The sequence below is a fragment of the Lutra lutra genome, chromosome 1 (genome assembly GCF_902655055.1).
Source record: "Lutra lutra chromosome 1, mLutLut1.2, whole genome shotgun sequence".
NCBI classification, from domain to species: domain Eukaryota; kingdom Metazoa; phylum Chordata; class Mammalia; order Carnivora; family Mustelidae; genus Lutra; species Lutra lutra.
This window is the reverse complement of record NC_062278.1, coordinates 107,216,362-107,229,205: the sequence shown is the minus strand read 5'-3', so window position 1 is coordinate 107,229,205 and position 12,844 is coordinate 107,216,362. Positions and strand designations below refer to the sequence as shown.

The 12,844-nt window shown below is 41.8% G+C and overlaps 1 protein-coding gene across 1 annotated transcript in view; it reads left to right on the top strand.

The window, feature by feature from the left end:
* The first annotated feature begins 2,433 nt into the window (after positions 1 to 2,433).
* Positions 2,434 to 12,844, top strand: part of MCCC1 (methylcrotonyl-CoA carboxylase subunit 1) — a 58,972-nt gene continuing 48,561 nt past the window's right edge. Inside the window, exons 1-4 of the mRNA XM_047731415.1 lie at positions 2,434 to 2,651; positions 6,235 to 6,281; positions 7,553 to 7,689; positions 11,291 to 11,386. Coding sequence (XP_047587371.1) covers positions 2,563 to 2,651; positions 6,235 to 6,281; positions 7,553 to 7,689; positions 11,291 to 11,386 — 369 coding nt within the window. The 5' untranslated portion in view covers positions 2,434 to 2,562. The remainder of the gene's footprint in view (positions 2,652 to 6,234; positions 6,282 to 7,552; positions 7,690 to 11,290; positions 11,387 to 12,844) is intronic.

The following is a 12,844-nucleotide window of genomic DNA, read 5'->3' as shown; positions in this document are numbered from 1 at the left end:
AGTCAATGGACACCTATGTGGTTTCCACAACTTGGCTATTGTGAATAATGCTGCAATGAAGGTGAAAGTGGAGCTATCTTTACAAGGTACTGATTTCCTTTCTTTTGGATATATACTCAGAAGTGGGATTGCTGGCTTATGTGGTAGTTCTATTTTAAATTTTCTAAGACACCTCCATACTGTTTTCCATAATGGCTATCCATTTTACATCTCCACCAACAGTGGGAAGTGCTCCCTTCTGTCTACATCCCCACCAACATTTGTTATCTTTTGTCTTTTTGACGATAGCCAACCCAAGTGGTGTGAAGTGACATCTCATCGTGGTTTTGGTTTATATTTCCCTGATGATTAATGATACTGACCACCTTTTCACATAGCTGTTTGCTATTTGTATGTCTTCTCTGGAAAAATGTCTATTCTGGTCCTTTGATCATTTTAAGGTGGGTTATTTGTTTTTTGCTGATTTTTTACAATTAGTGAACAGCATGCATCACTTCATTTTATTTTATTTTTTTTTAAAGATTTCATTTATTTGTCAGAGAGAAGGAAAGATAGAGAACACAAGCAAGGAGAACAGCAGGTAGAGGGAGAAGCAGGCTCCCGGCTGAGATTGAAGCTCCATGTGGGACTTGATCCCAGGACTCTGAGTTTATGACCTGAGCCAACAGCAAACACTTAACTGACTGAGCCACCCAGGAATCCCTATTTTTTGCTATTGAGTTGTATGAATTCTTTATATATTTTACATATCAACCTGTTGGTTTATAACCCTCCTGGAAGCTTCCCAGGTGCAATCTGAAACCAGTCCCCAATTTTCTCTTGCATTACAGTTCTTTTTTTCTTATTGATTTGTAGGAGATATTTATTTATTAAGGAAAGTAGTGCTTTTATGTGATAAGAGTTATAAATTATTCCCAGTTTACTCTTTGTTTTTTCCTATGTATGTTTTGCTGTGCAGATTTAAAAAAACTGAATTTGATTAATTTTCATTTATAGTTTGAGTATTGTGTTCCACTTAGAAAAACCTTCCCTCTTTTAAGATCTCCCATAGTGTTTTCTAGCCTCTTTTATGCTTCCATCTTTTATATTAATCTCTTATTCTTTTAGAATTTATTTTGATTTTAGGTATGAGAAGTAAGGATTCAACTTTATTCCTCAAAGAGCTAGCCACTTGTATCAATACCACTTCTTGAATTATTGAGTCTTAAAATCTAGAATGTATGTTGAATTTTACTAATGACCTGTTAAGCATCTATGAACATAAGATTTTTTAAACTATTAATAAGATTAATTAATCAATTATATGAATACTGAATCATTTCTTGTAACATCATCCAAGTTTTCAAATTTATTTGCTTAAAGTTGAGCAAAATTAGTCTCCAGCAAATCTATAATTTGTTTTCTGTATCTGTGACTTTTTCCTACTTATTTTTTTAAATCATGGCAACTGTGCATTTTTCTCCATTTACTTTTATTAAATTAGTTAACTACATTATTAATTTCTTTTCTAAACCTCTGGATTTATTCTTTAATATGTTTTCTAAATTCATTAATTTCTTCTTTTTTGTTGCTAATTTCTTTATTCGCTTTCCTTGTGTTTATTTTTGTGTTTTTTAACCCTTGAATTGATTATTTTATTTCCACTATGAATTTACTTACAAGCCCTGCTTTAACTATGTTCAAATAAGCATTTGTACGTAGTGTTTTTATTTTCTAGATATTCTGCAATTTGGGTTTTGACTTCCTCTATTTCCCAATAGTGCACTAAAACACTTCCTTATTTTTATTTACTATTATTATTTTAGAGAGAGAGCGCTCCTGAACGACAGGAGGGGTGGGGGGAAAGGAAGAGAAAGAACTTCAAGCAAACTTCGGGCTGAGGAAAGAGCCCCACCCTGGACTCCATCTCTGCACCTGAGCCAAAATCAAGAGTCAGAGGCTTAACCCATTGAGCCACCTAGGCGCCTCTGAACTAAAACACTTTTTTAAAAACTCGGGTAATTTTAACTTTTTAAAATTTTATTTTAGTTATTTACTTCAGGTTTTTTTTTCCCCCTTTCTCGAGAACACTAGAAAATTACGTGTTTTGCTCTTCTTGCATTTGACTTTCCCCCCAGGACTCCGCCTCCACCACTTTCTCCCGGAGTTGAAAAAGGTCAAGAGGCGGGCTCTTCGTAAAGCGCGAAGAGAACGAAGGAACCCAGCGGCCCAATAGAAAAAATAGCAACCCAGGACCCAGGGGTGCCAAGGAAGGTGAGGGGCGGACCTCGCGTTCCGTAGGCGCTACGCCCAAAGCGGCCCTAGGAGGCAGGGACCACACCCCCGCGGGTTCGTGGCCGATTAGCCAATCGTCGCCCCGGATGCCCTGCTCTGCTCTTTGATTGGTTTTAATGGAGACGCCCCCTCCATGCTGGGGAGGCCTAGAGCCTGACTCAGACCTGGACGGTGGCCCGTAGAGGACAATAGGCTTGCGGAGCGGGGTGGGGGGGGAGGAAAGATTTTGCGGCGAGTGAGAAGCAGCCAGTGTACCAAAGAGTCGAAGGAGGACTGGGCTGTGGGGACATGGCCGCAGCCTCTGCGGTGTCGGTGCTGCTAGTAGCGGCGGAGAGGAACCGGTGGCTGCGAGTCCCGGGCCTGCTGCTGCCGTCCAGGTAACGTGAGGTGGAGGGGCGATGGGTCTGTGTCTGGGGCCCGGGGCAGGCGTGGTGGTTAATGAACTCCTGCACGCTGCGAGAGGCGCGCGGGGGCCGAGGGTGGAGACGGAGGGACGGGACTAAGGGCGGACGGAGGGACAACCTCAGCCCCTTTCGGGGTGTTGTGCTTTCAGTCTTGGCATCGGGAGGGAGACGTCTTCATCCCCGGCCCTTCCTGTTCCTCCCTTTCCCCATATCCACCCCGCAGCCGTCTGCCTCTGGTTTTTCCATTTTTGAGGCGTGGGGGAGGGGGTGGAACTGGGTCCGCCACATCCACGCTCCGCTCACTACGGCAGCGAGAGCGACGCGGCACAGCACAGCTGCTGCGGTTAACGCGGCGCTTTCTCTGCGTTGGCTGTATGGGTGTGTTGGTAATCTCCGTGCGGGTGAGCCCCAGCGGGCTCAGCGACTTGCCCGAGTTTACACAAGTGGAAAGAAATGGAGCCAGGACGCCCTCAAGCGCTTTTGGGTTCAACTATCCCGGGTCAGGTGTCCGGTTTAGAGACCTGGAGTTCTTTCTCATTGTTGGAATGGATCAAGTTAACAAAAGCAAATTTATCTTCCAGAGGGCCGAGAGGCTGTTTTGTCAAAAGGTCTTGGAGGCAAGTTAACCAACGTGACTCCAGATCAGTGTCAAATTGTGAGCTGTAAGCTTCAATGACAATAACTTTGGTAGTGAAGACACCCTCAGGTTCCCAATTACCAGGCTTCTCTATCTTGCTTTGCCTCTTCCTCCTCACCTCCTTCTCCATTCTGGAAAGACGGCGTTGCTTGGTGCTGAAGGACGCTCAGACTGCAGTCAGAAGCCAGGGAATCTCAACTTTGCTGCTCAGTAGCCTGTGAGCAACTTTGGGCAAGTTACTTAATGTCTCCGTGCGTCAGTTTACTTACCTGGGAGGAGGTGATGAGACTGTTCCTAAAGGAGATAATATTGGTAGCTAGGATTGTGTGAATTAAATGAATTAATGCATGGAAAGGATTCAAACAGTATGGTACAGATGAATCCATAAATGCAGCCTTTGCAGACCCCCATTTGGGTCAAGTTTTTTGCTCACTTTTATTTTCCGCAAGTTAAGGTAGAGGTATTTAGATTTCAGTTGCTTAATTGTGGGACTAGCCCCAGAGTAAAGTAAGACAGGTGGTGAAAGCAGTGCTTTCCTCTTTCTCCTCATTTTTCTTTTCTTAGGTTTCCAGGGCTCTTCAGGATATTACACAGACCCATTTTCTCTCTCTTCCCTCTTCCCTACTGTGTATAGAACTGTTTTCCTGGAAAATATTAGTGTTCTTAATGGCTAAAGGAATTACAAATCTTGTCATTATAGAGGGTGGTTACATGTCTTGTAGGTCATGATTCTCTAGTAACTCAGAGAAAAGAAGTCTGGTGGTGGAATTTTAGAATAAACTGATTTAGAAGTTATCTTCAAGTAGGATGGAATTATCTCATGGAAGGAACTTCTTAATTTTGTTTTGTAAGCCATTGTTTTAAGTTGAGCTTAGATAATGGTGAGAAATGGAATAGATCAATCAAAACATCAATGGGATAGAGGATTATGTTAAATGGTGTGTGTGTATGTGATTGTCTTGACTAGAATAGCAGAAGAAAACTTTAATTCAGCAGTGGCCTTGATCAGAGTCTTAAGCTGGATTTATCAAGAAGCATTTTATAGATACAACTGTGCAATACAGGCCTTGAATCTTAGTTGAAAAAAAAAAAAACCTATCTGAAGAATGTGATGGGAAGATGCTGTGAACTAGAAGGTGCCTTTTAAAGAAAAGGAAAAACGATATTTTTCCTTAAAGATCAAGATAGTGAGGTTAGTGGAATTGGGAAGGTGTGGGAAAGCAAGAGCCTCCTGAGGAAGCCTTCTTGTGGAACTCAAGTGCCATAGCTGTGGGTCTTCCCACCAGCCCTGGATGGATGTCAGTAGCTGATTGAGTGTCCATCAGAGGCCAATGACTGCCAAACCCACTGTAACAATCCCGCCTCCTGCACCTCTGCCCCAGTGGAATGCTAGTTCTGTTCAGTTACCTAGTTATAGACACAGCATATACATGCTACACATACATAATTGAAGAGTATCTAACATACATTATGCTTTTTATCACCTGCTTTGTAAATGATCTAAAATGGTTAGTTGTCTATAGCTATAGTTTTGTCACATCATCCAGATCTGGATGGAAAAGACAGAGGTGGAATTCCTTCTGCAATTTGTTGTTTTCCCAGTGTATTTCTTTTAGCTGACAACTGATAGGCATTATACTCTTTTGTTCCCAAAGAGATTATGGCCTGCTTTCTGTCAGCTCTTGGTTAAAGTTTTGTAATTTACTGTATCAGTAGGTATCATGGAACTTAAAAATTGCTTTAGACCTTAATGAACTTCTACCTAATTAAGAAACCTCAAACAGGGGTGCCTGGGTGGCTCAGTGGGTTAAGCCTCTGCCTTCGGCTCAGGTCATGATCTCAGGGTCCTGGGATTGAGACCCGCATCTGGCTCTCTGCTCAGCAGGGAGCCTGCCTCCCCCCTCTCTCTGCCTGCCTCTCTGCCTACTTGTGATCTCTCTCTCTCTGTCAAATAAATAAATAAAATGTTAAAAAAAATAACAAAACACCTCAAACAAGTCACTTAGCCTCCCTGGTTCTCCATTTCTTATTAACATAAAGACTCAGTTTAAATTGTATTCTTTGAAAACTGAGAAGTCTTCTTCTGTGAGGACACTGAAATTTGAGTTGTAAAGTGAAAATTGGGTCTTGAGAGAGGGAAAAAAACCTCAGATATAACTGTAGTTACCATACCCTCCAAGGCTCAACCCCTCCTACAAAATCTTAGTATTCATAGTTTTGCATTAGGGGGGCCATAATGAAAAAAGGCTGGAGAAACACTGATGTAAAGAGACTTGCCTGGGATCACCAGCAGCTAGTTGGTGGGGGTCTCACAGCCCCATAACCAGCATTCTTTCTGCTGCGTTTGATCAGTTCCTTCTCTTTACTTCTCTGGGCTTAATTGTTCAAACCTGTCTGACTAGGCGTTAACTTAGATTGGTATTTTTCAAGCTGTAGTTTGACCAGTGTATTTTATTTAATAAACTGGAATAGAACAGAGAGTATCAAAACACAGGGAAATCTTCTGTCATGAAACTTCTCTTTGGTGTGCGTACCAGCTTGTGAAGTCATGTGAAAATATAGTTTTTACTTTGGGTTATAGTCAGAAGAGTTTGAAAAAGCTGAACTGGATGTTCTTGAAGTACCTTGACTTTCTAATTGTTGGTGACTCTGTGGCCATACGCCAGCCTCTGGAACGAGCCGGTTAGGTGATCCATTCAAGGACACACGGTGCCAGGGAAAATAGCCAGAACTGTAACTTCCGGTTTCTAGAGGGATTGTCTTCCCATAAGAAAGTCTTACTAAGTCACTTTGTGGGCTTCAGGCTTAACTAAGATCATATCTGGACTTGGTTTCAAGTTTTAAACAATTTTGACTCTTTTGAAACAACTGATCTGTGTATCCTGTTGAATTATAATTCCATTTGGATTCATTTGCTAGGAGATGGACTTGGAAGCAGAGAACCATGAAGTACGCAACGACCACAGGTACAGTCTCTGCTCTACTTAGCTTGGCGTCAGATTGTGAAATGTTAAATTCCTTAATTTGTGTATGTAGAATTAGTTCTCCCTATACTTTTGAAGTTTGGGATTTTCATAATCATTTTCTTAGTAAGTATTGAGTCATGGTTTCCACCTCTTTTTATGTCAAATCTCTGTTGTTGAGTCTGAAATACATACAGAAATAATTGAGAACATTTAAATGTATGTTGTTATTTCTGCCTCTCTCATCATCTTTAGTGCATTGAATTGCAAAGGCGTAACTGTGATGGTCTAAATCAGTGCTTTACAACAGCTCTGTTAAGTAGCAGAATGTTTTTCCAAATAAAGCGTTACATGGAATTCCCACCTCTGAAACATATGTAAGTGTAACTCCTGGTTGATTGGATGCTGTTTCCTCCCCACAACACACACGTGCATACATCATCCCAGCAGCTCCTGTGACAGCTCAGGCTCTGTAGATATCCACAGAATGACCTTATTTTAAGTTCTATAACCGTATTTTTTGAGAAAGATAACTTTCATAAACTGCCAGGGAACATTTATTTCATGTGTGATGATGGAAATGCATTTTATGTATTAATACAATAACATTATGTTCATAATCATGGCACTGGTACCAATGTCCTGGCATGGTCCTCACTTGTATTTATATCGCAAGAGAACCACACATCCTTGTGTGTGTACAGGGGCTAGAGGCCATAGAGCAGAGTGACTGAGAGTTCAGAATCTGGAGTGACGCTAACCTGGGTTCAAATCCCGGATCCACTATTTGTTTTCACTGTATTATTCCGGGAAAGTAATATCTCTTTGAGTTGTAATTTCTTTATCTTTAAAATTGATGCAATAATAATAGTATCTACTCCATAGGCTTATTGTGAGCATTTAAGTCCAGGTTGAGTCTTTAGCAAAGGTCCTGAGGCGCAAAAGGTACTTAGGAAAGATTAATTACTATTAACTATTATGGGGGCTGGTGCTATTATGATTTGACCTTATCATATCAAAGCATCTTTTCATTTTAAAGCTGAAAAAGCTGAGTCAAATAAAAGTTGATGTTAATGAGGGCACCTTGAATTTCAGTGAAGAGGATAAAAAGACACAATTGATATCAGTTAAAATGGTTATTTGAGGCTCCACTGTGTTGATGTTACCAAAACAGATGTTCATCAGCTGGTTAATATCACGGAATGTTTATTTTGCTTTCTCATTTTTTGCTCTCCAGTAAGATTTGCGTGTGATTTTCATGGTGTTTTAAACAGGACGAAACATTGCCAAGCTCCTCATTGCAAACAGAGGAGAAATTGCCTGCAGGGTGATACGAACAGCCAAAAAAATGGGTATACAGTCCGTGGCTGTGTATAGTGACGCCGACAGGAATTCCATGCATGTTGACATGGTATGTGGTTAGAAACAAAATCAAATTTTGTAAGTGATTGGCTTTTTTATTGGGTTGGTACTTTACTTCTTTATGTTAATAGTTTATGTTTGCTGTGTTAACAGGGCATAAGGGGGAAAGTTCAATCATCCCTACTGGGAACATTTTTCAAACATAACACTAGTTGAACTAAGCAGTGTGTTTGGTTGTGTAGTTGACTTACAGGCAAAGTCTTATCTCATCAAGGGTTGGTAAAGACGGTTCACATAATGTGGCCACAGATCTTACTTTGAGGGACATGTATCCAGATCCCCGATGTGCAAGAAGGATCCAGGTTCCAGTCTTAGTAGCTACCACTTACTGGCCAGTGGATCTTCGACAAGTCACTTAATGTTTCTGAGCGCAGGCTTAACTATAAGATTATAACTGAAAGGATCCTACTCCCCCGAGTGTTACCATTCATTACGTGCAGTTATTCATCAGCCAGAACCAGCCCTGGATGAATTCAACCCTTGGTCTTCCTTATGCCTTTGGCAAGACCAAGCAGCAACAGAAATTCGTGGCAACTGGCCACCCCTGGGCTTTCAGCATTGCATGGCAGGCCCGTGGGCTCTCTGGCCACTTTTCTCTCTCATTCTGTGGAGTGACCAACTCAAGCTTGCTGTTCTCCATTCCAGCCTCTGACTCTCCCTCTACCCACCTATTCTCAACTGATTATCTTGATTCACAGAGGAAGAAGAAATGCATGTACTCTGTTCACTGCGTCTGCGTCTGTCGTTGTCCCATCTAAGGCTAGTTGTTTTCCTATGCTTTGGAGTCCTCCTCTTACCCTTCCAAGCATCTTCCAGCTTCTTTTCTCAATGATCTCACTCTAGATCATTTTGTCTGCTCCTAGGGCTTTACTAAGCCCTTTCAAATTTCTGTTTCTGTTTCTAGCCCAGATTCTCTTTTGAATGTGGTACAGGTCCATCCAGCTGCCCACTTGACATCTCCACGTGGATGTGTCACAGCTCCCAAACTAATGTGCCTGAGATTGAACTCATGACTTTGTTCTGTAGTGAAGCTGCTTTTCCTGCAGACTTCCCTAACCCAGCAGATGGTAACACTGTTGCCCACAGCAGCCATAGTGCCCGAGATCCAGGAGTCCTTGGACATCTTCTGTCTTCCCACCACTCTACATCCTTTTCCTTCCCCATCAAGGCAGTCACCTGGTGCTGTTTGTTCTGTTTCCCAAACACTTCTTTCCACTTCTTTCTGCCCTCTACTCCTGGCACCTTAAGTCAGAGCCACCAGCACCTTTGCCATAGCCTCTTAAGTGGTCTCCCTACTGGCATCTTGACCACTTCCATGGTATGTTCTACACTGCAGCCAGGCCAGTAGCCTAAAAGCAGATTTTCTCATGGTGCTCCTCTGCTTTAAATGGCTTAAACATTTTCATCATCTACTGGATTAGCACGAATTTAAAAGACAGATAGTATTGTTGGTTATAATGTGGTGAAGAATTAGTATGTTGATGGAAATGTATGTTGGTGATACCATTTCAAGGGATGATTAGCCAGGAGCTATGAAAACATCATACCCTTACACCCAGCCCTGCAAACGTTCCTCTAGATCTCAGTCTAGAGACATGCTTGCACATATGTGCAAATAAGGCATGTATAGGCACGCTGCCAGCATCAAGCTTTTTGCCTTTATGACCTAAGTGTCTGTTCAGAGGTACATAATTAACTGAACTGTGGGACCTCCATCCTGTGGAACATTATGTGATTGTCATAAAAAATGAGGTAGACATAATGGGCCCTAGCAAGATGAGAGCTCCCAAGACATACTGTTAATGAAAAAAGCAGTTACAGAAGTTTGATCCTATTTGTATAAAAATAAAAACTAAAACTGTATGTGCTTATGTAAATATATACAAATAAATAAGAATATGGATGTGGAAGAATGTGTCCCAAATTGATGATGATAGTACTGTCTGGAAGAGGTTTCCAGTGAGGGGGAGGGGCGGTGCCAAAAGGCTCCTTTGCCTTTGTATCATGGTTCATGTTCTTTAGAATAAGAATGGATCTGTGTTTTTGTGGAATTAAGTTTTATTTTTATTTTTATTTTTTTTTAAAGATTTTATTTATTTCTTTGACAGACAGAGATCACAGGTAGGCAGAGAGGCAGGCAGAGAGAGAGGGGAAGCAGGCTCCCTCCTGAGCAGAGAGCCTGATACGGGGCTCAATCCCAGGATCCTAGGATCATGACCTGAGCCGAAGGCAGAGGCTTAACCCACTGAGCCACCCAGGCGCCCCTGGAATTAAGTTTGTTTTTTTTTTAATTTTTTAAAGATTTTATTTATTTATTTGACAGATAGAGATCACAAGTAGGCAGAGAAACAGGCAGAGAGAGGAGGAAGCAGGCTCCCTGCTGAGCAGAGAGCCTGATGTGGGGCTCGATCCCAGGACCCTAGGATCATGACCTGAACTGAAAGCAGAGACTTTAACCCACTGAGCCACCCAGGCATCCCTGGAATTAAGTTTTAAAAAGAAAAAACAATACCCAGGAAACTTCATTATGTGTTCCCTTGGGAGAAAATCCAAAGCTTAGCCTCCCAGGAGGTCCCCTGAAACCTATGCTCCCTGGTCTCTCCAGCCCCGTCTCTGGACATGGACCCCCAGTTCACTGGGCTCCAGCCACACAAGCCTCTGTCAGTCCCTCAAATGGGCCAAGTTTCTTCCCTACTCAGGATGTCCATATATGTTGCTTTTTGGGTTGGGGAGGCTGGCCCCCTCTCCATTCCTGTTCCCAGCTCCACATCCTCCACCCATTTGCCTGGCCAAGTCCTAGTGCTCCTGGAGGAGCCCCTGATCTTCCCTCCCAGGCTTTCCCTGAGTGCCCTCAGGCCTGATCCATCTTCCCCTTCATCTGCATCATGTCTTTTGTTTTGCTTTCATGGCCTTTATCACAGTTGTCACTAAGCTTGTGGATGTATGTTTGATGTCTGTCTCTCCCTCCAGGCAGGGACATTTATTTACTATTGTGTAGGTAGCTCCCACCTCAAAGCACGGCATGTAGTAGGTGTTCAATAAATCTTTGAATGAATGAGGGATGTTTTTTCTATCCAGTCTGCTTCAAGGGCTGCCATGATTATGTGGAAGTTTTAAAGGACAGTATAAAGTAGTTCACAAATGTATAGATAGAGCATTATCATCATACCTGAATAATTATACAAACTTTAGTAAACTTCATAATTTTATTTCTTGCTGAATACAACCTTTATATTTTATCTCATCAAAATGTACACTTTCAGCATTAGATGCACTTAAGGTTATTATTGTTAATGATGAGACTATGATTCGTGCCTGTTGCTTTCTATCCTAAAGACATTTTGCTTCACGCTAGTGCTTGCTTTATACACAAAAATCAAGCTTAGGCAGCCTCTTCCTGCAAAAGATTCCAAAACAGTCTTATTTTAATAGCAGGCATGAGCTAGTCCTTCTGTTTCTTAATTCTTGCATTGTTCTTGGGGAGCCAGTCTTTTTATTTATAACGCTCAAATGACCCTGAAGCAGTTCTGTTGTGTACAAGTGTGTGCTAGCTGTGAGATCTTTCAAGGCATGTAATATTCTTTACACAGGCAGATGAAGCATATTCCATCGGCCCTGCTCCCTCTCAGCAGAGCTACCTTTCTATGGAGAAAATCATTCACGTGGCCAAGACCTCTGCTGCTCAGGTAAGAGTCCTGACGAGATTTACAATGGGAAAGGAATAAGTTTTATACAATTCGCACAAAATTACTTGACCATTTTCAGAACGCATTCTCTGTTTTTAGCTATTCCCAAGATTTTTACATTTGATTATTGGGTTGTTGTATACTAGACATGTCCTTATTCCTCAGTCACTCCACTTTCTCACTGAAACCTGTGCACTTTAGATCTTCTGAAAAATAGGTAGAGGAAGGGTTTAAATTACAAATTAAAGTTGAGAGGGAATTTTGCCCTTCCCATTAAAACCAAAGCTTAGGAACATTCCTTTGTGGGAAGTAGATGGTGCTCTAACTTTCGAGAAGAAATGTAATCAAGAAAGAAATCTGTTTCTCTCTTGACTTCCCAGTCCCATTCTAGGCTCCACTCCCAAGTTTTCCAGTCTCCCAGGTTCAAAACTCCAATATGATTACATCAACATAAAACAGGAACCAACTGTGTAGAGTCTTTGTTTGAAATTTCTTCAGAAGTAGATCTCTTGAAGAATTAATTAATTAATTAATTAATTAATTAATTTGTCAGGGAGAGGAAGAGAGGGTGCATATGATCAGGGGGAGTGGCAGGCAGAGGGAGAAACAGGTGCCCCGCTGAGCAAGGAGCCCGAGGTGGCACTTGATCCCAGGACCCTGAGATCATGACCTGAGCCAAAGACAGATGCTTAACCTACTGAGCTACCCAGGTGTCCCAAAAGTAGTTCTTTCTTTATCACACAACCGGACCATATGATTTCCCCTCTAGGTTTCTGATTCTCAGCTGGTTTCCCTCCTAAGTTTATTACCTATCCAGTGAATTCTCCATACTATTTAGACAAGTGTTTCTTAAATACTAGTTTCATTATTATTCCCTGCTCTTTTTTTTAATAACCTCACCCTTTCTCACCGTGTCCCCTAGTGAATAAATCTTCAGTGGTGACAGGTTAGAGTTCAAACTTCTTAGCCTAGCATTTAAGGGTGTCCGATATTTGTCAAAATGTTTTTCTCATCACCAGTTCTTTTATTATCACTACCATGAACTTTTTTCCATCTCCTTTATTAGACACATACTTATTTCTTCTTCTGAGCATTTGCATGTATTATTCACCTGCCTGAGGTACTCTGTTCCCCCTTCTCCTCCATGGCTTTATTCTCAGCAAGCATTCCTTGGTCTGTTTTGTGCCAGCTTCTAAACATAGATGCAGCAGTGAGTAAGACACGTAGTTCTGACCCGTGAAGCCACACTCGTAGGTGGGGCAGATGCTAAATACTTAACCAGGTAAAGAAATAATATAATTAAAAATGTTATAAGTGGTGGAGAAAAGTAAAGCAGATTAAGGGGGTGAAGATGGGTTAGGAGATACTCTAAAATCAGCTGGTCAGTGGAGGCCTTTCCAAAGAGGTGACAGTTGAACCAAGACCTTGACTGATGAGGAGCCTGCCATATGAAGAATT